The 24,502-nt window shown below is 43.0% G+C and overlaps 2 protein-coding genes across 4 annotated transcripts; both read right to left on the bottom strand.

Annotated features, from left to right (window-relative positions):
- Positions 1 to 1,246: 1,246 nt before the first annotated feature.
- uts1 (urotensin 1) lies at positions 1,247 to 1,684 on the bottom strand. Its single transcript, XM_070849756.1, has one exon. The coding sequence runs from the start codon at positions 1,682 to 1,684 to the stop codon at positions 1,247 to 1,249; it is 438 nt and encodes a 145-aa protein (XP_070705857.1).
- Positions 1,685 to 3,474: 1,790 nt separating this feature from the next.
- On the bottom strand, positions 3,475 to 22,976 carry mpv17 (mitochondrial inner membrane protein MPV17). Of its 3 annotated transcripts, none has more exons than XM_070849515.1 (9): positions 22,954 to 22,976; positions 21,571 to 21,651; positions 19,876 to 19,991; positions 18,900 to 18,992; positions 16,164 to 16,259; positions 6,284 to 6,316; positions 6,077 to 6,129; positions 4,757 to 5,760; positions 3,475 to 4,716 (listed from the first exon to the last, which is right to left on the bottom strand). In XM_070849515.1, the coding sequence occupies exons 2-8, from the start codon at positions 21,641 to 21,643 to the stop codon at positions 5,691 to 5,693; spliced, it is 534 nt and encodes a 177-aa protein (XP_070705616.1). In that variant the 5' UTR covers positions 21,644 to 21,651; positions 22,954 to 22,976; the 3' UTR covers positions 3,475 to 4,716; positions 4,757 to 5,690. The 3 variants fall into 3 exon arrangements, with proteins under 3 accessions (XP_070705616.1, XP_070705615.1, XP_070705617.1); XM_070849514.1 differs by lacking the exon at positions 22,954 to 22,976 and adding an exon at positions 22,435 to 22,462; XM_070849516.1 differs by lacking the exon at positions 22,954 to 22,976 and adding an exon at positions 22,435 to 22,462 and having other exon boundaries at positions 3,475 to 5,760.
- Between the last annotated feature and the right edge of the window lie 1,526 nt (positions 22,977 to 24,502).

Below are 24,502 nucleotides of genomic sequence, written 5' to 3'. Positions count from 1 at the left end.
ATAAAGCTTTTTTTTTTTCTTCTTTTTTGTAGATTAGCATGCTACAGTTGATACAGTACAGGTGATAGTGCTCCCGCTCAAAATAAAGGACAGAAAAAGAGGAAGGTGAGAGCTGACTGTCGTAGATGGAATATGAGTGAACATAAAGGGTGTTTTTGTTCCACCGCGGATCCATTTACAAGCAAATCCCATCAATCCCATCATATTAGGTTTGATCAGTCAGGGTGAAAACAGCACAGAGACAAAGGAGAGTTGGATATCCACCGAGAGGCCCCCTGACTTCACTTTTAAAGGCTCATTCCTGGGTTTTCTGAGAGGTTTTTGCAGCACAGCCCCTTTAATAGTGTAGGTTATCATTGTTTATACAAACTTAATTGAAGGATCAGTCTAAAGTAAGTTTAATGAAGATGGTAAGTATTTCTCTTCTTTAAGTGTTTGATCACAAACTGGAAGTCAAAGTTTACCTTTGTATTTTTTTTTTTTTACATCTCTACATTTAACCATAAACATAAACACCAAGTAAGTTGTGACATCTGAAGATTTTAAGATTGAACGTGAAGAAAGTTCCAGTATCACAGAAAGTTTGTGTGCAGCACCTGCTCAGTTGTTGTTTGGTGATCACAAGCCAAACACCCAGAATGCACCTTAAGCATCAGACTTATTTAGCTGCGGGGGATAAACAAGTGGTCATTGAAATGTTCCATACAAGGAAGAAAGTGCTTGAGAATTAATTAGGTCAAAGGAGAGAACATTTTGTGAGAACTTAAGTCAACCTACTGTGGTTCATTTAATTTTAGCAACCTGCATCAAACCATTTGATCAGAAAGACAAATGACAAATCCGGCTTTGACATATCCAGATCAAATGTGTCCATCTGTGAGAGCATCAGATCCAGTGACAGTTTCCAAATGTCCAGTGCGGAGAGGAGTGTGTGTGTGGAGGGGGGGGGGGGAAGGGGAGCAGAGGGAGGGAGGTGAAGCCAGGGGGGGAGGTGGAGGGTGAAGGGGTGGGGTTGTTTGGGGGGTGTGAGAGGTTCGTTTCCACATTTCCCAACAAAGTCTTTAAATAAATAAACACTTAAGAATTTACATTTTTACTCGCGGTGCGTAAATTGGCACCATCTGTGCGTAAAATGGTGTGGAGAGGAAGGCAGGCGCACAAACAACAACTAATGTCAGAGGTCTTGAATACTTATACAGCGGTTTGGCTGTTTTAATGAGGCATTTAAAAAAATAGAGAGAGAACTTTACTTCCCGACCTCATCGAGGACTTTGCGGTTGAGCTGAGCCTGCTCCCTCTGGCTCTCCATCTTGGCCATCTGGATCATATTCCTCAGCAGGTGGAAGGTCAGGTCGATGGACAGCGGCGGCTCTTCGCTCCGTTTCAACAGCTGCGCCGCCGTCCTCACCGCCTCCTCGTCGCTCTCCTCTCCCGGGGGGAGCAGGCGCAGAGGGTCCGGGTTCCTCCTCTGGAGAAACCTCAGGATGTTGTCGCCCAGCAGGTCTGAGGCGGTGCTGTCCCCGGCGGCGGCCGCTCTGAGGAGCACTTCGTCCAGTTGCTGCGTCTGAAGGCGGCCGCTGCCATTCAGCCAGCCGGGCACGACGCGCGGTCTGCCGGCGGCGGGGCGGAGGTGCGATGAGAGGAGGACCGAGGAGAGCAGCAGGAGCAGGGGGACCGGCTTCATGTCCTGTAACCACAGGCATTTATTTAGATCAGCTCATCACAGAATCATTGGGGGAAATGTGGTGAACAATGAGCCACTCAAACTCACATTAAACTACTCATTTCACACAAATGTACCATCTCAGGTCAGACTGCTAAGAATGATTGTGAATTTTATTTCTACTGAGGGTGATATAACCCACTGTAGTCCACCACTAATGAATAACTGATTTAACAGTTTAACAGTCCCTGGGTGATGATGACCTGCCCATTTTTAAACTGCATGTTATCCTATATCATGTTAATAAACGAGGCAACTTCAATTTGAGGTCACTTTTCTGTAAGAAAAAAGAACCAAATTTTCGAACCAAAAAGCTCAAAAATACCAAAAATAATATCATAATATAAAGTCTTAGCAGAATTTATTTAATATACAAGAGAATAAAACATCAAGATATAATTAAAGGTCACAAAACGACGATCTGCCTGCAATTTCTGCACAAATATCTGCAAAACTTCCCACTGAAAAATAAGAGTGAATGGAGCTGCTTACTTTATTCTCTCCAGATGCTGCAGCTGAAGGTGGAGGTCGGCCGGTGGGATCTCAGGTCGGAGCAGAGTCTGAAAAGTCCCTGTGAGCGGCGACTGGAGAGGACGGAGGGTTTTATACATCCAGCCTGCTCCTTTGACGTCAATGCAAGCACAGAGAGCCGCTTGGAAACTGGACAACTGTCGAGACGACACGGCAATATAGTCCCGAGGGACAGCTGGGGATGCTGTGACTGACAGGAAATAAAGGGTACACTTCTTTTTTTTTTTTTCTTCTCCAGGTTTATTTCCTATGAGGGTGTGATGAGGGACCTCCCAGAGGTACAACAGGAGGAGGACACACACTGAGGGGCTCCTTGGGAAACTTCCAAGAGTTGTTGGTCTGATTTGTGTTTGCAAACTTACTTACATTCAAATGACCTTTTAAAGGACTAATACGCATACATTTGAAATGAATCTCCTCTTGCACCCGTGATCAAACTTCTGAAGCCCAACAGTCAGCATAAGGCTTTTATTTTTTTCAGTGAGTTAATGTAACACAATATTTTTGACCAGCTGTCCTGTACTACAAGGTTAAATCTTGTTACCAAGCAACCATCCAACCAAATAACTTTAGAAACACTTGAGGATTTGCTGCAAACAGAAGGACCAATGTTTTGACTTGAGCCTGGAGCTGTCCCTGGTGCTGAACCTGCTGTTTAAAGCCTGCACGTCTACATATGGACATCATAGTGTACATACTTAGACCAGACTGTGTTTGCCCACTAATACATCTACACTAGTCTACTTTGTTACCCTCTCTCTGCTCTGTATGATTGGAGCTACCCCTAAGATCAGCCTAAAGCACTTAGCAAACACACCAACCCACTAATATGTAAACTAACAATTCTATTCAAACGCCCTGAAGACACATTTTTTCCATTTAGCTTCTCATTAAGAACAACAGGTTCTGACATGGTCGCAACATTTTCTACCAAACTGACAAGCTTTTTGCTTCTTTCACAAAAGTTTTCAGTATTTGTTCCCTTCGGTGTTCCTCTAAGTAGTTTGGAGCTGTCGGGGCTCATTTGTGGTGACAGTTGTGGGGTCATTGGGTTATTTTACGACTGTCAGCTAACTCACATGATCAAACCACACCAACTAATGCTGAGTGTGAGTGTTAAATCACTAGAAATAATAACAGAGGATGTGTTCTTCTGAACTTTAATTGTTGCATATTTAGTCATGAACATCTAAACCTACAGAAAAATATTACCCCTAAGGTACATTTTAACATTTAAGAACAAATGAAGCCAATGAAAATTATTCTTTCATTGTATATTATAAAGAATTATTTCTATACAAACCACAAATGCATGTAGTGTCCAGTGAAAACCTTGTGTTTCATTGAGCTTTCTGTCCCGACAAGACTGGAATTAAGATTCTAACTTTCACACTTGTGCATATTTGGATGTACAAGCTGAAAAACTGTCGCACATCATACAATTATTACAACATAAATGTTATTGCTGGTGCTCAAAAAGCTATTTAAACACATAAAAACATCCAGTTTCAGCCTGTAATGATGCTGAACATCTAAAAAAAACATCTCTATCCTGCCTCATGTACAGGTGAGAGTGCTAACATGACTGTGTACTGTACCTCCGTTTAATTACCTCAGTTTAAATGTAAAATGACTGCAAGCGTTGGTGCTGAATCAAGAATAGATTCCAGCTTTCTGGGGAGAGGCTCATATCCCTCGGGGAAGAGGCTATTTGGCGGATTTTCAATGGATCCGTCAGACGCTTTCTGCTTGTTTTTCCCTGATATAGCCCAAGTGTGTTTGTGTGGGAAAAATGTGTGCAGTCAGATTGGTTGACAGCCCAGCTCAGCAGCCGCCACATCTCCCTCCAAACAAACACCACCCAGCCAAAGCTAAGTTGGCCACTGAAGTGAGCGAGGTCAAACACACCATTGACATCACCTCATGTAAAACTTTATTCACTTCCATGCCAGAGGCGGCCTTTGCTATTACAAATGTTCACATTTTGAGCTTAAAGATTCTTCTGCTCTACTTAATGAGGGAAAAGATTCACATTTTAACAGCGATTGTCGACGCAGCAAAGGATTTGTGGGGACTTTTTGTTGTTTAGTGGTGTATTTTTATTTCCTACTATAAAATACAGTGTGACAAAAGTGATTCAATCATGAATAATTCAACCAATGATTAATGGTTCGACACTTGATTTCCTGTTGGGAGTGAGCGGATAAGATTGGCATCACTCTTCAAGTGTCGTTGGTAAATATGAAGCCAGGCCCAGCAGCCAGTTAGCTTAGCTTAGCTTAGCTTAGCACTAAAACAGCAAGCCAAGCTCTGCCCAAAGGTAACATAATACACCAATCAGCCTGGGTAAAGTGGTTTGTTTGGAAAAAGAAGGTGTAAAAATGCCATGCTGGTGTTTTACAGTGACTATTGATTTCTTCTGCACCTGGTCAATAAACATAATACGCCTTAATCCCTGTAAACTCACTCGTCAATGTCAGCTCGTCAACCTTTGGGCAGAACCGGGCTAGCTGCTTCCCTGTTTGCTGTCCTCGTGCTAAGCTAAGCTAACTGGCTGCTGAGATTAGCTCCATATGAACCGTACAGATGTGAGAATCATAGAGATGTCGTCACACTGCAGGGCACGGATTAAAAACCAGATGTAAAGTCTTAATTGGTGAGCTTTAGGGGTGCCGTCTCCTGATACTACTCATCAGTAATTCTTCTACCACAGCATGTTGTTTCTCCAAAGCTAGGATTTCTTTTAAACAACAGTAACGTCGCTCACAGAAGCCTCAAAAGTCGCAGGATGCAATGCATTCTGGTCTACTAAGACTCGCTATAACTTAGATAAGACTGTGACTTTCTTATCACTCACAGCTCTTTCCTGATGCTCCTTAAAAAGGAATTTTGGGAAATGGTGTTTGAGTAAATATGATAAACTAAATATGTGAATTATTATGTAAATAAAATATTATAAATTCTGGAACATGTAGAAATCTTTCAACATAACACAAAACATGGGACTATTGAAATGTCACAAATGATCCTTCAACACAATTATTTCAAGTGCTCGACAATAGATTCAACGGATTAATAAAGTGTCCTTTGAAACCAGTGGGTGTTCATGTAAGAGTGTGTGCGTATGTGTGGCCCCACTGCCAAATCCCATTTCCATAAATAACAAACTTTCACAGACATTTCTGCAAATGCAAGTCTGACTTTCAAGTGTGAATTTGTCATTCAGAGAAGACAAGCACTTTCTCCCGACCTTTATAAGTGACTCAGTCACAGTTTTACACATTGGAAATATCAGAAGACTAAGTAGCCTCAAGTAAGTTAGACCAGAACATCCCATGTCGCACTCACTCACACACACACTGCACAAGAGTGTAAAACCATCATCGTTATCATCATCATCATCATCATCAACACAAGCCAGACTTGTGATCATCGTTCACATCTTGTTGGCCTTCCAGGTCAGGTAGGAGTTCCAGCCGACGGCAACGACCTGGACGACGGCCAGCCTACGAGGAAGAGGAGGAGGAGATTATACGCTGTTAATGTGGATTCAGTTCACAAGGATGTTTGGTGGTTAAATCAAGTGAAATTCAAGGCTTTTAAGGACATTTATAATGCCAGTTCTTGTGACATTTAGAGATTTCTGCAATTGAAAAATGGTTCAAGAAAAGACTGTGAACTTTTAAGTCAATTTGGAGGCAATATAAGACCTTTAAAACTTCTTCACACTAGGAAGACGCCCAATTAGCATCCTCATTCTTTGCACTTTACACAAAGCTCATATGTGATCAATGCTGTTGTGTTTTGTATGTTAACTCTTACCTGTGGTGCAGTGGAATGAAGTAGAAATTGGCAATCTGGACGGGAGGCCAGAGCTGAAACACAAACGGAAATACATTTCGACATGACCCCATATTGTGCATCATGAGAGCGAATCTCCTGAATATTTTCTATCAGCTGGTTCATTTTAACAAAACAGATTCGACAAGAACGTAACTAAAAAAAACAAACCATAGAGGAAACACTTACGTAGTAATTTGAGATCAGAGCATCTGTGTAGTCCTGTGAACAAAGATTAAAGAAAGTTTATATTGGCATTGAAAAAGGTGCCAAGTCACTTTTAATCACAGCTGTTTTCACTAAAAATCCTGAGGCTAAAGAACTTAACCAGAGGTTAAGAGGCCGTATCCTGAGTCACTGAGACCTGCTCAGTCAGCCAAATAATCTCTAATAATGAACTTTTAAAAGCATATTTCAACGGCCGGTTGAAATGTTAGACATAAGTTTGATATCTAGAGCATCGGAAGATGATACAGGCACAAACCGTCTCAAACATATTTGGTCAGACGTTGCTGAGAGTTAAGTTTCTTGTGGCTGTACACATTTGTAAGAAAAACAACAACAACATTAAAACGTCTGGCCCCCTCTGAGGCAGCAGGTCCAGCGCTCCAACATTTTCCATCACCGAACAGTTGAAACTGCCGGTGGGGGATGAAGTGAGAGATGCTGATGTGTTGAAACTCCAGTTGGTGGAGAGTTTCATTCCAAAACAATGCAGGACGGACGTTTCATAGCCAAAAATATCAGCAGCCGGCCAAGTGTTTGTTGAGTTATTGGTAAAGATGGACATCCTTATAACCTCCCTGTAGGTACAGCACAGTCTAGTCACTTTGTAGTAGGACAGGACAAATCTTTGTTTTCCTTTAACACTGAATCTTCATTCCAAAGTTACATTTACTTTTAAAGAAAGAAGAATAAAACAAGTTCTTTCTGCTGGAACAAAACTGTAGCTGGAGTTGACCTGGTGGTTGAGGAGGTGTTGTCAAGCGTCTGACTTAACAATTCTTTTACTTGTCTTTAAGTTCTCTGAGGTCGACCAGTAACGCCGGCTTGTTTGATTTAATAAAAATGAACTACAAAAAGTAGCTTTCTGTTATTCTGCACTAAAAGGCTGGAGGAGACTCTCACCACAAGTCAGACAAGAAACTTCTATTGACAGTTTTAGTCAGTTTGTCATTAATTTTACCTTTTTACTGCCACTGTTTTTATTTATTTTATTGTTAAATAGATCTAAGAACAGTTCAAAATTATCCATATGACCTTGTTTTTCATTAATCTTGCAGTTTTTATTTATTGGTACATTTTGCTGCTCATGTCTCTTGTTTTAAATGAGTGTTATAGAGTTTATTTCATTATTTCTATTACTACACCTGAAATGTCTCTTCTGTGGTTCTGAAACATTTTTAAAAAATTAAAATAAAAAAAGATTTAAAATAAAAAGAATTATTCTGAATTATAATAAATTGAATATTTTTGACATTGGACCATTTTTCACTGTCTATTGTTTTACAGATCAAACGATTAATCAGGAGCAGGTGAAAAAATAATAGCTAGAAGCCGCCCTACTCATAATAATCATAATCATAATCAAAGTTCCACTTTAATGTCTGACTGAGCTGCAGTGAAACGAGGAAAGCTTCAGTGTGACTGCAGGATTAGTTGGTCCTGTCATGAGGAAACCAGCTGGAGGTTCCTGCAGGGAGACTCTGACCCATGTGACGACGTGACACCTCATCGCTTCACACCGTCGCATACTAAGAGCAGAAGATGGGCCGCATGTGTCGTACATCCAGATCACACACCTGAACGCAACACAAGCTGATTTGTAACGCTGCAGTAGGAAATATTACATTATAATTCTGGTTGAAATAACCCATTTTGTCACTACAATATTTATTTGAAGGTTTCCTTTAAAAACAAATGTGTCTGAGTGCTGCTCCCTTTGTGTTTAGATTTTTTTTTGGCCTGTAAATGCACCAGTGATAATATCTAATTATATGAAAACACACTTTGTCCGTGACTCCTCAATTTAAAAGAAGAGCTGGAGCTGGAGGCAGGACGTGGTTAGCCTAGCTTAGCATAAAGAGTGGAAGCAGGGGGAAACAGCCAGTCTGGATCTGTCCAGAGTTCAAAAACACACCTGTGAACACCTCTAAAACTCATAGAAGAAAACACGTTGTGTCTGGGTTGAGTGTGAACACAAACAGAAATGTAAAAATAACACAGTGGTTTCAGGGTGAGTTACGTGCTGGAGTGACCTCATCTCACTCTTGGAGAGAAAGCTAAATAGCACATTTCTGAAAATGTTGAACTGTTTCTTCATGCTACAATTAGACAATTAAATTAAAATGACATGTCATTTTATTATATGATACATATTATAATATTATTTTTATGTGCAACATTAAATCAAATCAGATCAGCTGATACTCAGTAAACAGTCCTTGATTGTATCCCAGTATGATATGAACAGTAAGACACCAGTCTGAAGAGTTCTGAACGATGCTCTACAGAGGAACAACTACACAGGAAATCAATATTTAATTTCTAATTTAAGTTTTTATTTCAAATTATTTCATATTTTTTGTTTGTTTGTTTTTTGTATGTTGGATAAACCGGAGCACCCGGAGAAAACCAGTTTAAACACAGAGGAACAGATCAGATCCTGACAGACGGATCGCTCCCGTCTGTCAGGACATGAAACTGAACCTCGTGTTTGTTTTTTGTATGTTGGATAAACCGGAGCACCCGGAGAAAACCAGTTTAAACACGGAGGAACAGATCAGATCCTGACAGACGGATCGCTCCCGTCTGTCAGGACATGAAACTGAACCTCGTGTTTGTTTTTTGTATGTTGGATAAACCGGAGCACCCGGAGAAAACCAGTTTAAACACAGAGGAACAGATCAGATCCTGACCGACGGATCGCTCCCGTCTGCCAGGACATGAAACTGAACCTCCATGTCTTGTTTCACGCCGCCTCATTTTTCTGTTTCTTGCTCTTGTACTGGCGGCGGTGTTTCGGTGTTAGAGCTTTCTTGAAGCGCCTCCACAAAGACGGCTGGCCGGTGACTTGGGCCTCCCCCAGTGGGGCGACCTCATCAGTGACTTGGCCCTCCCCCAGTGGGGCGACCTCGTCAGTGACTTGGCCCTCCCCCCGTGGGGCGACCTCGTCAGGGACCTGGGCCTCTTCAAGTGGGAAAACCTCCTTGTTGACTTGGGCCTCCTCCTTTGGGGCGACCTCTTCGGTGACTTGGGCCTCCTCCTCTGGGGCGACCTCCTTGTTGACTTGGGTCACCCCCAGTGGGGCGACCTCTTCTGTGACTTGGGCCTCCTCCTTTGGGGCGACCTCTTCGGTGACTTGGGCCTCCTCAAGTGGGGCGACCTCTTCGGTGACTTGGGCCTCCTCAAGTGGGGCGACCTCTTCGGTGACTTGGGTCTCCTCCAGTGGGGCGACCTCTTCGGTGACTTGGGCCTCCTCCAGTGGGGCGACCTCTTCGGTGACTTGGGCCTCCTCCAGTGGGGCGACCTCCTCGGTGACTTGGGCCTCCTCCTTTGGGGCGACCTCTTCTGTGACTTGGGTCTCCTCCAGTGGGGCGACCTCCTCGGTGACTTGGGCCTCCTCAAGTGGGGCGACCTCTTCGGTGACTTGGGCCTCCTCCTCTGGGGCGACCTCCTTGTTGACTTGGGTCACCTCCAGTGGGGCGACCTCTTCTGTGACTTGGGCCTCCTCCTTTGGGGCGACCTCTTCTGTGACTTGGGCCTCCTCCTTTGGGGCGACCTCTTTTGTGACTTGGGCCTCTTCCAGTGGGGTGACCTCTTCTGTGACTTGGGCCTCCTCCTTTGGGGCGACCTCTTCTGTGACTTGGGCCTCCTCCTTTGGGGCGACCTCTTCTGTGACTTGGGTCACCTCCAGTGGGGCGACCTCTTCTGTGACTTGGGCCTCCTCCTTTGGGGCGACCTCTTCTGTGACTTGGGCCTCCTCCTTTGGGGCGACCTCTTCGGTGACTTGGGCCTCCTCAAGTGGGGCGACCTCTTCGGTGACTTGGGTCTCCTCCAGTGGGGCGACCTCTTCGGTGACTTGGGTCTCCTCCAGTGGGGCGACCTCTTCGGTGACTTGGGTCTCCTCCAGTGGGGCGACCTCTTCGGTGACTTGGGCCTCCTCCAGTGGGGCGACCTCCTCGGTGACTTGGGCCTCCTCAAGTGGGGCGACCTCTTCGGTGACTTGGGCGTCCTCCAGTGGGGCGACCTCCTCGGTAACTTGGGCCTCCTCCTTTGGGGCGACCTCCTCGGTGACTTGGGCCTCCTCCAGTGGAGCGACCTGGGACTCCTCCGGAGGGGCAACCTCCTCTGCGACAGAAGTGTTCTGTGGTGCATGGAGGTCAGTTGTGATCAAGTTGTTTACCTTTGAAATGGGGGTTTTTCCAATCTGCTCACACACCTGGAGCATCATTTGGTTTTTGTAGGTATCAACTTGTTTCTGCAGTTCGTGCGTCTTTAGTTTGAAGACCAACAGAGAGTCTCTTTCGCCTTTCAGCCTTTCTTCCAGGCTCAGGACTTTGGTGACTCTCTCATTAAACTCAAGCCTGAGTTCCTCCAGTTCTTTTTTCAGGAGGTCAGCTCTCTGCCTTTCAGCCTGGACTTGATCTGTGAGATCTTTGATCAGGTCGTCTTTGTTTTTGTTCGACCCGTCCAGGGGCTCGGCTGCGAGGGCTGTGGAGGAGAGACTGTTGATTTCCTGTTTGAGCCTCTCCACCTCCTTGTCTAGATCGAACTTCAAGCTCTGCTGCTGCTTCAGTTTCCACTCTGCTTCTTCACGCATGTACTTCTCATTGTAAGAAGTTTGCTGCTCCTTACGTCTCAAACCTCTTTCATGGTGAAGGTCGGTTAGGGCTTTCTGCAGACGCTGGTGCAGAGGTGGATTCTTCCCCCAGTAGTATGGAGATGACTGGCCACCCTGGTGGTATTGCGATGGCTGGCCATCCTGGTGGTTCTGAGATGACTGGCCACCCTGGTGGTTCTGAGATGGCTGGCCACCCTGGTGGTTCTGAGATGGCTGGCCACCCTGGTGGTTCTGAGATGGCTGGCCACCCTGGTGGTTCTGAGATGGCTGGCCACCCTGGTGGTTCTGAGGTTGCTGGCCACCCTGGCGGCTTTGAGGTGGCTGGCCACCCTGGCGGCTTTGAGGTGGCTGGCCACCCTGGCGGTTTTGAGGTGGCTGGCCACCCTGGCGGTTTTGAGGTGGCTGGCCACCCCGGCGGTTTTGAGGTGGCTGGCCACCCCGGCGGTTTTGAGGTGGCTGGCCACCCCGGCGGTTTTGAGGTGGCTGGCCACCCCGGCGGTTTTGAGGTGGCTGGCCACCCCGGTGGTTTTGAGATGACCGGGAATCCCAGTAGTATTGAGATGACTGGCCACCCCGGTGGTTTTGAGGTTGGCCGCCACCCTGGTGGTTTTGAGGTGGCTGGCCATCCTCATTGGTTTGAGGTTGCAGGCCATCCCCGTTGTTTTGAGGTGGCTGCTCCCTCTGGGTGTTTTCATGAGGCTCTCTTGCATCCATCGGAGCAGGAGAGACCTCATTGGACTCCCAATCCATATTTTCGACAGCGCTGCTGCCATCAACAGGTAGTGTAGCTAGTAACTCCTGTTTTTCATCCTCCAACTCCATGATCTCTCCCCAGGTGAGACCCGCAGGCAGCATTGCCTCGACTGGACTGCTGTTGGCTTTCATTGATCTTAATGGAACCGATCGCAGTTGTAACGGGTTTTCAATGGTTGTTGAAGTGTTCTTCGAACGGTGGTGTGTCTTGGATGTGTTCTGAACGTGTATCTCTCTCTGTCTATCTCTCTCGTCTATCTCTCTCTGTCTATCTCCCTCGGCTCGGTTTGGGATCCGTCTCTATTTATATCGTTTCAACATTCCGGAAGCCTCTGAGGTCATCAAAGACACCCTCATTCTGGTTCTAATTCTCACCCAACATTCTGATTACTTACAAACTTGTTTTTGTTTGAAAAATAGTTTTTCCAGTATTGTTCATCGCATAGAAATATCTCAAGACAAGATATCTCAAGATATCTTGAGTATATGTCAATGGTTGCAGGAGTCCTTTAGGAGTTTCTGAGAGCTCTGGATGTGGCTCTGCTATGACTTTTCATAACCGAAACTTTAAAAATGTCCGATTTATTTATTTCCTCATAGAAATGAATGTGAAAAATTTTCAACATTCCCATTTCTTCACCCGACTTCTAGCCCTCACAGCTCCTTCATGCTTTCAGCTAGAAACTCCATTGAAGCTTTAAAACGTTCGTCATCTCTCCCTCTTTCAGCACATACCTCTACCTCCTTTGTGCCATTCACCACTTCATCACAGTCGTCTTTTAAACTAAATCTTAAATTAAATTTTTAAACTTTTTCTCATTTTACATGAGTGTGTATGTGGCCGCGCTAGAGTGGGTGACGTCATCGCTAGAGTGTGGAGGAGCGGAAAAATCACATGAAACTTTTGTCTTTAACTCGCCGGTTTGGCCGAACCGTTTCACCCACAGTCACAGTTTATCACTCAAAATGTAGCTTAAGTCTTTGGACACGCAGTCATGTGACTCACAACACACAGAAACGCACGCAGCACGTCCCACGAGCCTCGGAGCGACGGGAGCACCGACCGAACGCCTCATTGACTGCCATGTTAAAATGACAGAGGAGGGAGAGAGAAACACTTCTCTTGAGCTCATTTCACCAGATAGAGACCTCAGATTACATCTACGTGTTCAGGAGACTCTCTTATGTCCACCGGTCTGCACTTTATGGCTGTGACATGGACCGTTTTCAGTAAAACCTGCATTTTCAGGGCAATGCAATAAAAAAGTTTTTATTTTCTGCAAACTTTCATGACTTTTCGTGCATGTTTAGGCCCCCAAAAATGCAATTCATTTGCCTAAAAAAGAAGAAGAAGAATTCCTTGCATTTCAACTATGTTTTCGGCCCCCTGGTTTTTTTCATTTCACGTATTTTTTCGAGGCCTACCTGCTCGAGGCCTATGAGGTCCGTACACCTCTTGGTTCTTGGGTACTGGCCCGTTTCCTCCCTTGCACATTTTTCCCCCACGCAGTTTCAATAGGGTCCTCGCACCGCTTGGTGCTCGGGCCCTAAATATATGCTGATATTATTGTGTGATGTCCTTAAAGTAAAAATCATCTTCTAAAAATTGATGAAACAAAGGGTGGGAGACTCAGACAGTTCGACTCCACAGTAAATATGAAGAGTGCGTGTGTGTATATAAACAGCACACACACACACAAAATGCCTTAAAGGTCACCACAACATGTCTCGACAAATAAAAACCACAGTTACAATCTTCTTTTTTTTTTCTGCATGATTTCTTTTCAGGCAGAAACTGTTTTCTAATTACGGCCGAACAAGCTACTTTACCAGCGGAGGTGAAATTAGAACCGCTGATCACTGCGTCAGAGACGGGTCCAAATGTTCCCGCCCACACACTCTGGAGACGGTGGGACCTTTTCCAGGGGTTTCTAACATAGTTTTATTTTCACAGTCAGTATATGAGAACAGGAAGTAAGACAACACGTGTGGCACAGAACGTTTTCACACAGTTTCAATTACTTTTTGTCTTCTAGTAAACTAATTAATCACTGGGTTGTGTGAAGATCACAATTACCCATCCACAAAACGTCCTAATTAACTGAATTCCCATCACAACTTGATAATAAATATCATCAAATGTACCCAGCTACCAGTCCAAACAGCTCAACAACGAAACAGGCTGCAATGACTAAAGCCACTGACAGGCCCAGAGTGTTATTCTAAGTGTGTGACAGCGTCATGGAGAGGATCCCTACAGAGAGAGACCTGGAAGATCCTTTTGGTTTAACCACAAAGAGCCGTTATATCGCTCTCTGCACACACACCAGACTCCATTGACAAAAACAGTCATTTTACCTCACAGAACACAGGAGTGGCTGCTCCTCGTTTGTGTTACTGTGTCACTTTGGTTCGGCTCCAACACACTTTCTGTGTGACACACCATTGTTCTGCTACATGCTACAGCTCACAGCTCACAGGTAAACAAGACAAGCGAACCCTTGATTGCATCTGTGTCTGGCGTCAAAAAAAATCAGAGCGGCCGTTTGGTGAGGGGCTCCATTAATTTTCATCTCACATTTCCTGAGTGCTGGGCGTTGTTGTAATGAGCACATTTGTCATTTATTTTCTGTCCTTTCTGACATTTACCAGGTTGGCCTTTCAGGTCCACGCGCCTCCTTTTGTAAATAATTGATGGTGACCAGTTGGGAAAGCAAGGCGGTGACGAACGTTTGAGCAGCTGGCACAAGATGACAGTTAGCTCTGACCTGGCATACAAATACACGCTCATATATATGAAGGTATGAGTCACTGCAGCTATTTCCACAGTCCCTCCCTCCCTCCCTCCCTCCCTCCCTCCCCTCTCCCGTCTCCTCCTCCATCACAGGAAATAGTTTCTAATAATAATGGGAGGTGAGTGCTGGAGGTCAGATACTGTACCTACGATGAAAACCAAACCTCCCGTCTGTGTGCTCTCATTTATCTGGACTCTGCTCGTGCAAACAAGTTCTGTTCAGTGGCCGGTCAGTGTGTGTGTGTGTGTGTGTGAAGTCCCAAGTATAAATATAGAAAACCAGATCAAGTCAAATTAGAACAAAGAAGAGTGCAGTGCCAGCTTAATTTTTAATGCCAAAGGTCACGTTGATGTCAAAACTGCAGCCGCCACAAAGAGGAGATTTGAAAGGAAACGACGGTCTTCTGTGCAAAATTATGACTTTTGGATCTGGAATTAAGATTAAACTTCTTCTTCTATGTTATTGTTCTTCATTGTAGTTTAAAATATTTCATGTTAATTTACAGTGGTTTGTTTTTCAGCGACATTTAACGCCCAAACCCAGAGCTACCAGGCTGTAGAGCCTCCTCCTCCTCCTCCTCCTCCTCCTCCTCCTCCCTTTAACGCAACATTCATAAATGAAAAATGAGCCGAGGACAGATCAGGTGAGACGCTGAACTTTTACCTTAAACGGAGATAATTCGACCCCCAACTAAAAAACATCACATCAGCAGATTTACAGTGGTTGAAGAACTGTTCTTCACTTCACTAAGATTTTGAATGCAGGACGTTTGTAGCCGTTCTTTGGACTTTTACTGAAGTTAAACTATGTAATTATCAGCAGCTACATTTACTCCAAAATCTAAGAACTCATATTTTCCAGATATATCTGATGTGTTTGGATTTTACGGCTGTAGATGTTTGAGGTTCAGCTCATTTTAACTCCTTCACATCCTGTAGGGTAGTTTACTTTCCAGCCATGCACCATGGTCTATAAGATTATAACAAGTCTGGAGCATTGCTGTCCGGTAAGAGCCGCGTAGCTGTGAGAAGTAGGGATGTACAAATACTATTCAATATTCGCTGTGAAAGATTATTTGATCGCTGGAGCTAAGCTAACCCGGCTGGTACCTAAGGCTGCTTTTAGCTCATGACCGAAGATCCACTGGATGAAATCAGAGACGGTTTGTGCCCACATCTTCACATCTTTACTGCTCCAGATGAGGCGCAGGTAAAAACAAAAAGGAAAATATCCTTCTTAAAAACAAGACGATAGTCATATAAACTATTAGATCTTTTTTAATAATCTAACAACTGTTCAGATATTTAAAAATCACAACACATCCCTCGTAAAAAGTCAGCCTTTCATTAGAAAAACAGCTTTGTGATGATTCATTTTCCAGCTGATCCAAGAGGGGTTTTAAAGGGTTTATTAGATTAAAGGGTTTTTTTGGTTTGTTTATCTTAAGAATGAGGAGAATTCAGTCAACCAATAAAGGAATATTTCATCCTACAGCTCATCACAAATGACAAACACTTGGTTTTCTCTGGACAGGAAGGGGATTTAAAATAAAAATCTAAATAAAAGTCCATTATTTGCCTCTGCGTTGCAGTAGGAGTGTGAAGTTGTGTACACACTGGAAATACTTTAGTGAAGTACCTCCAGTTGCCAGCTGCCTGCTAAAAGGGAACGAACTCACCCTCTCGAGCTTGGCGACGTTCTCCTTCACCGTCAGTCCGTTCAGAGCGCCGGAGATCCCGAGAAACGCTGCCAGGAAACACGGAGCGAAACACAACTACGAAGACACACAGAGAAAAGAAAGATCAGTGAAGTTCAACTGGGGGATTAGAGAGATTAGAGTGACTCATTAAAGTCAGATTAACGGTATTTGAAGGGACAGTTCACCTCAAAATCAAAAAACCACACTTTTCCTTTTACCTGGAGGACTTTTTATCCATCCAGACTGTTTGGTAGGAGATTATTGGCCTTTCTAGTCATTCTGACTAATCAAACCGCTTTTACATCACATCTTAGGCACAGTTGGGGTTCAGTGTCTTACCCAAGGACACTGCTGACTTAGAGGAGCCGGGGATCGAACCAACCGGCTGATGGACGACCCACTTTACCTCTGAGACACAGCCGCCATCTTGAATATAATGGAACTAAAGGACACGTGTATTTTTTTGGCACTTTGAGCACCACGGTTTCTTCAGCAGATATCTCCATAACCGGCTCTTTAAATACCATTAATGTGATTCTTATTGGTCACTGCAGTCACGTCCCCAGATGAAAACTGTCTATATGGATAAATAACTCCACAGGTAAGAGAAAAATATGTATTTTTGTAATCTCGACAAACCAAATGCAACAAACAAAATGTGTTTTGGGTTAAAGAAAAAGAGCCGAACCCTTTTTGTGACCCTCAGTATATCAAGACTGTAGTCGAGGCTAAAGAAAGACTCTGATCTCCGCTCGGTTGTTTACGGTGAAGACAAACTTACATAAAACAGCCTCTGACTTCCATCTGTTATTCAGGTCTGACGCAGACGGCACGCTGCAGCTGCATCACCTTAAATCTTTCAAGTCACTCCGGTTATTACGCACACGGAGGGAGGCAGCGTACAGCGTGGCACCACATAACTATTCAAGCGAGGGAGCGGACCCCTTTGCTGCGGTAAATATTTCAGTAGGGGACGGTATTGAAAGCTCTGAAGTCTTGTTCTGTGGTGGTTTCAGTTTAACCTGCGCTTGTTCCTCTGAGGTCTGACTGAGTCCAACGGCAGAGGGCAGCGTGAGGAGGAGGAGGAGGAGGAGGAGGTTACAGCTGCTGACGGGACTAAGCTGCAGTTTAGCATTTCATCATATTAGTTTCACCTGATTGTTTGGAGAGCAAATATTAGTAATTTCTGTTTTTTTTTTTTGCGTCCATTTCCTCATTTATGTTATTTGATCTTAATATTCACTAAATATTTGTTCTATTACAGCTTTATGTTGCATTTTCACTATGTGCTCTCTGGTTTTGTTCCTTTTGTGTCTTGTTATGCTCTCAGGCAGAACAGGTTTGAGACTCTTCAATAAAAAAAAAAACATTTAATTGCAAGCAAAAATAAATTTGTGACTAAAAATGAACATGAACAGTTTTGAATCCAAACGTTTTGCTTGTTGTTGAGCTGAATCCTCCCTCCCTCCCTCCTCTCCCTCCTCTCCCAACAGTGGAAGGTGCCAAGACGTCACTCAGATCAGCTGGCAAACAGAGCTGAGTCCATGTCTTTCATCCAAACCTACATTTTGACTGCAGTTTTGAAAGTTTTGCTCTCAAATCTTTTCTAAAAGACACAAAAGTGACCTCATATATGAGTGACTTTTCTTGTCTACTAGTAATTCTGCTCATTCTCTGGTTCAGACTTATATTCAGAGCTTTTACTAAAATGCGTTTAAATGGTTTAATGTTCAAAAAACACATTAGTTTTCTCATAGCAGACGGCTGCAGCTGTTTTCAGCCTCTGACTGAACGCTGCAGACATCTTCATGTCACAGGAAGTCGGCATTAGTGAGGATGAAACGATGGCGGACAGCGAGGTGTTTGTTGACGGGGACGGTTGCCCTGCAGGAGGTCACATGATCAACAGATCCCTTAGTGAAGGAAGCAAAATCTATCAAACATGTTTTCATCCATCTTTAATGGAAGATGGAGCAGGAGGAAAGGAGAGAGGATGGATCTTTTCTCAGCACCGGGGGACATATTCATGTTGAGAAGCATAATATGGGTTTAACCCTTTAGTCATCGTGCATTCAAACACAATGTGGGATTTGTTTTTGTTGAGCCCGTCCCTCAGCCCGTCACTAAAGCGATTGGTAGTTATCCCACAGTACACCACATTATCTCACCACTATCATCTGGGACAGCCCAAAACATTTATCAAGCATTAATGCCAAACTAAGCTTATTCACTGGCTCCGGCTTCTGCAGTGAGGGTTTTCTCTGGGGTTTGGACTGTTAATAACTAATAACTAATATGAAAATGTCTCTTTAGACAATTGTAAGTTGCAATGTCCATTTTTTATAGAGAAAACAGTTAATCAAGAAAGTATTTATCAGATAAAACTGAAAACAAAAGAAGTTATGTGCAGCCCTTTACTCTTTGTATTATCTTATTTACATTATGTGTGCCAATAAAAATCCCTACAGTCCGCTTGGTTCCAAACTTTTGACCAAGTCTGACAGCGTTTCCTCCCGTCAGCACGACAAACAGCCGCCTGTGAGGCTGATACGAGGAAACAGTGTGGACTCATCCGCTGTGTTACCCACAACTAACGAGCAGAGCCTCAACAGAAGAAACCAGAACTCGGACACACAGTTTGGCTGCATTACTGTTTCCACTTTGTTTCTGTGTTTAGGTAATAGAAGAAGAAGGTGCTTCAGGTGTTTCTCTCACCTGGTCGAACAGCATTTTCTTCATGGCAGCACTTTTAGTTCCTCCAACCACCATCCTGTCCAAAACTTTGTACCAGCTGCCGATTACTGGACCCTTTGTTGTAAAACACACACAACAATGATTAATGAGGCTTCTTCTTTTAGAAATATGATTTTTTCTGACTGTAGATTCATTTAATCTAAACTTAATATATATTATTAATGTGGGGGAAAATGAGACATGATGAATGAGTCATGAAACAGTTTCTGGGTGAATGAACAAACGTCTTCATGTGACAAGACTCCCGTGTGTGAATGAATGAATGTAAGACGATTACGGCAACATAAATAAACTTGACCTGATTGGTGAAACAAGTGTATTCACAAGCACACAAAGGCACGAAAACAGAGTACGTCAGGCACACACACTCTTTCTAAACACTCACAGATCTGCAAATACCTTTTTTTTTTTTTTTAAATGCTGTTGAATGTAACTTTTCATGAATATGTTCATTTTGCAAATGACCAAATAGACGAAAACACATATTTTATATTAAAAAACACAACTAATTACCAGTTTACTGTGTCTGTTGTATCCTTTCAATTCAGCTTTCAGCACAATGTTAGAATCTAAATCAGATTTAACTATTACTCTTTGTTCAGCTTTATATAATCATGTATATCATGTGGTACTGCAGCTGTGAGCAGCCAGGAACTATTTCATATTTACTCATAATAGGTTAATTCAAATTAAAGCTACTTAAGGTAATTACAGCACACTTCTGTTCATATCTGAGCAACGCAGGGTGACGTTACCGCACTGTTGTAACAAAAGCCAAAATATTCTGAAGGGAATACTTTCTTTTTAATCACAAGTCAGTGTGCCGTCAACATGTTGCTTTAAAGACAAAGGTTTGCAGTATAATTGGAGAAGAGCGTCTCACGTATGATAATAAAGTCGAACGATCACAACAAAGAGTCAAGAGGACGCCACTCACCACAAAGAAGAAACCGACACTCATCATCTTGGCCGTCCGCCGCACGTTGTGATGAGCCAATCCCCTCCTCTCGATCAGCTGCTGGGAGATGACATCACCAACACCCACTAAGGAGCCTGGAGGGCGAACGGGAGACAGACTCAGGACACAGGTGACGTTATTCCTGTGGAACAGTGAAGTTTTCACTGCAGCTACGAGAGAAGTCTGTATTTACATCATAGCTTCATTAAGACTCAAACGTAAAGTCCCCGGACTGTTCAATGACTTTCCGTGACTAAAAAGTTTAATTTTTTCTATAAATGTAAAGGATCTCCGACTCTGATCCTTCAGACTTTTATATAAAATGATCTGCTGTGAAACATGACTGTCAGTTTTCAATATTCTCGTTCTGCTTCATTTCTCACTTTTTAAATATCACCTATATCAGTTTTTTTTTATTATTAGTTTTTGTCTGATTAAATTTAGTCCAGTGTTAACAGGTTTGAAGAGTATATAAGTATCAAAAAGTACTCATCATGCAGAATGGCTCCTCTCACAACATTGTATTGTTACAGACTATTATTCTAAATATTCATTTTAATATTTTAATCTTGCAGTTTGTCAGTGTGGAGCTGGTTTAGATACTTTGGTTCCTACTGGGTGAAAAGTGATGCAGTGAAGTAAAAACCACAATATTTCCCTCTGAGATGCAGTGAAGTAGAACTCCACTGTAGAGTAGTACAGTGAAGTGAAGTACAGGTGTGCTGAAGTAAATGTGGTTCCATTCAGTCACTGCTGGCAGCAGGTGAGGGACCTTCTGTCACACCTGAGCTGCATCAAACTGGTGAGCGCTGCCTCCATCTAGTGGTGAACTAGCTGCACTGCAGGCAGAAGCACCAAACAGTAAAGTGCATTTCTCAGCACATAAAACATGAACTGAACATGAAGTAGTAACTCAGATATTTAGACAACAGGAGGAAGTATGTTTTGCAGTAACAGCATGTTCAGATGCAGTCATATCTGTAGAGAAACAACAGCTCCAACATGCTTTCTGCACCTGAAAATGCTGCCCTACGTGTCACCAACTTCAGGCTGTTTGGGAAACTGCCCAAACTGAAGGCTTCCCTCTCATCACTTTCTAATAAGTTAGAGCTTATTAGTGCTGCAACAACTATTTCCAGTATTGATAAATCCATTGGGTATTTGTTATTGTACTCTAAAAATGTAAAACCTTAAAATTAATGTGTAGGATTGACAGAAACTGTCAAAATAAGCAATTTACAGGATGACTAAGAGTCTAAACATCCAGGTTTCACATTTGCTTCATGAGAAAGCTCACATTTTCAGCAAGGGTTTTGTATTTTCACACTTTCATCCACTTTACGTTCATATTGATAGTGTTTGTTGCACGGTGCTCAGTGCGTCGACCAGAGAGAGATCCTGATCACTCCAGTCAGAGACCGTTCCTCTTTGTTGATTCTGACACTGAGGCGCCCTCCAAACTGGAGCAAAGGTCAGGAAATGGGACCAAAGGTTGAAAAAGTTTAAGCCCACTGTGTTTATCTTTGTTTACGCTCACTTTATGGCCACCAAAAATTGAGTTTATGTGCAAAAAACCAGAACATTTCTGCACATCCTTGTTGCTAAACTTTTTTGAAAATCAGTTGCATCTTCAGAGGAGCTGTTGGGTACAAGTGTGTGTTGAATTATTCTTACCAGCAGTCACTATCTGCACTGTCCAGGGGTATTTGTTCATCAAGGCCTGGTAGGATCTCCACAGGCCGGCCATCCTCCCTCCTGGAGAGAAAACACAAGACTTACAAAACCCTTTCCTAAAAAACTAGATTTTATCTCTCACCTGCCCCGCCCACCGGCAGGCAACGTGACTCAAATCAAGCCACCCTGCTAATAGGTTACGTTATATTGTCAATTAGAGTCCGGCTTTATTTAACAGGGTTAATTAAGGGTTAGTCTGTTTCTTTCAGGCTGTTGGATGTTGCTACTTTATTAAAATCAACATTTCCTGTACGGAGATCCGTCAGCTAAGCCTGTAAAACACGAGTTAATAAAGACCTTTTTTTTTTTATAGATCACACGGTTTTTGACACGATGAGAGCGTTTTAAAAACATTTTTAAATGGCTAGCTAACACATCCCATTGGACGAAATGGCTTAGTAATTATTGTACAAGGTTACATTTTTTTTTAAGTTGTGTCATTGTCGGAGTTCTGTCAACGCCGAATTGAAGAGTGGCTTTAAAGAGTTCAGGAAAAATTATAAATTAGATACTGGCTGATCCATACAGTTAGAAACAACCATGGAAAGTTTAAACTCTCAAGTTTCTGAATGCAGTTCGGTCTCCTTCTGGCTAATCAGCTAACACTCCAAGTAAATCTTACGGCGCTGTTCAAAACAACTTCTCACGTCGCTATTCTGAGGGGTTTCACGCATTTAGGGAACTGTTTGAGGATAAAACTGAGAGACAACTGAGCTGCCACATACTCAGACACACAACCACCAACTTTAATGTCTACAAACAGTCGCTACGTCGCAGTAAATGTAAGTTAAATGTGCAACATGCCTGTGAATGAGCCCGGCTCCTCCGAGTGCGCTGCTGCTGCCTTCACGGCCCCGCTTCGGCTCCGAATTTTGCATTTTTGTCAAATAGTAAAAACAGTCAAGTACTTGTAAATTATAACGACAGGCGGAGGTTTCGAGAAGCTCTCCAGCAATTTTAGAAACCAAGAGTACTTTGTGTTGAACCCATGTGCAGACTTTATTGTGGAGAATTTTCAATATCTATGACTTTTTATAACTAATTGCTCCAAATAAAGTTTTACCCAAACTATGTAAAATTAATTTCCCTCTCTATTATGATGGCAACATGTTGCTACACTGCAAGCTCAATGGTTAAAACGCATTTAATGACAAGCAAGAGCTAAAATAGTACATCTGCTGCGAATTTAGCAACATATTTGTACAAATAGCTGCAAGAAAAAAAAATAAACACCATAAAAAAATGTTCCTCACTTGTGTTTATTCGTTTACTGTGAGTGAATCTACTTTTCTTTCTTGTAAAGAGTGAAAATTGTGCACTTACTTTGTTCTTTGGCTCCGTTAGCTCTTAAATCGACACCGCACAAAGTAAAAACGCGTATTTCCTACAGCCCTGGAAGGCATCACAAGGACTGCAGCGTGCGTCACTTCCGCACATTGTGTAGTTTGCTGCCCTCCTGTGGCCGACCCCAGGACTACAAACAAAATGGCAGCACCAGTTGTCATTTTAAGATATCTTCTTTATTCTGTACGAGTGAAGTGGAACCAAACAAAGACAAACCAACACGTCTCTCACAAAAAGACATGTTGACTTTCACTTAATGTGAGTAACAGATACACGTGATGTGCTGTTAAAGTTGTAATCACACGTGTAAGTTTGCATAAAGTTTGCAAGAACAATTGAAGCAAGAGTGTTTTTCTCTCTTGATAAAAGATGTGTTCCATTTAGCTGCACCAGTAAAGACAGAGAGGCCTTTTAGAGCACCTGAAGGGAACACAGCCATCATCAACGATTAAAATAAACCTGATGATCTGGGCAGTGAACGTGTGTCTGCACGAGCTCAGTGTAATAACATTAAAAACAGTACTTCATTGGTAATGTAACTTGGATAAAATGGCTGTGAAAAACACAATAAATAAATAAAAACATTTGGAATAAAACGGCCAAAAGCAGCAGCAAACATGGTTACCACAATAAAGTAATAATGTCCAGTAGAGGCCAGTTTATGTATTATATCCAGAAAAACTCTAAGAATACATGAAATGCTCCTTTAAGCCCATGACAAAGCTAATTGGAATATCTTACGTTAACACAAGTGCTGTAGTTTTGTTTTAAATCGTGACAATTTGACCACCGGCCAGAACACTTGGTGTTATTTGGTCTCCTGGTCTATAAGATTATCAGATTTTCTTTTTCCCTTTTGGCCGCTCAGGGCGTCACACCAGCAGCTTCTGCACAAAGACTCGAAAGCAATGCGACAAGAAGCATCTGCAAAGCTGCACGATGACTCAGTTAGCAGCTGGAGCCAAGTGGAATAATATCAGAGCGCGGTACATGTCAGTTTAAAAGAAGGAAGAAGTAAAGTATCTCTGTGTTATTGCTGTGGTGACCTACTGGTGTAAAAAAAAACCACATAAATCCAACAATATTTGACCGTTTCCCTTCATCATCAGTCGGTCTTCCTGTTCAAGTAGAGTGTTTGTTGTTCCTTGCCTGAGATCATATACATTTTACAGTACAGACAGCTGCAGCTTCATCAGCAGAGCGAAGCTGTAATACATTAACACAAAAAGCTTTAAGCTAAAATAAAAAAAAAAAAAAGAAGCAAAATCACAGTACACCGCTAACTAAACATGAAACTTCCTCCCCTAAACATCCCATACTTGTGCCTGAAACTTGTCCTAACAGACGAGGTGTTGTTCTCCGGTTATGTCTTTGTGCAAAACAATTGATTCGATTATTTTCCGATGGGACAGGAAGCAGGGGAGTGATTGAACGCCGTGAAGCAAAGCAAGGATTCCAAACTGAGCAGAGCTCTAGCCGAATCTTTCCCAGCCAACGTCACACGCCGGTCACATTCTCCTCTCAACAA

Source organism: Pempheris klunzingeri, chromosome 18, assembly GCF_042242105.1.
Source record: "Pempheris klunzingeri isolate RE-2024b chromosome 18, fPemKlu1.hap1, whole genome shotgun sequence".
NCBI lineage: Eukaryota > Metazoa > Chordata > Actinopteri > Acropomatiformes > Pempheridae > Pempheris > Pempheris klunzingeri.
This window is presented reverse-complemented; position numbering and strand designations above follow the sequence as displayed.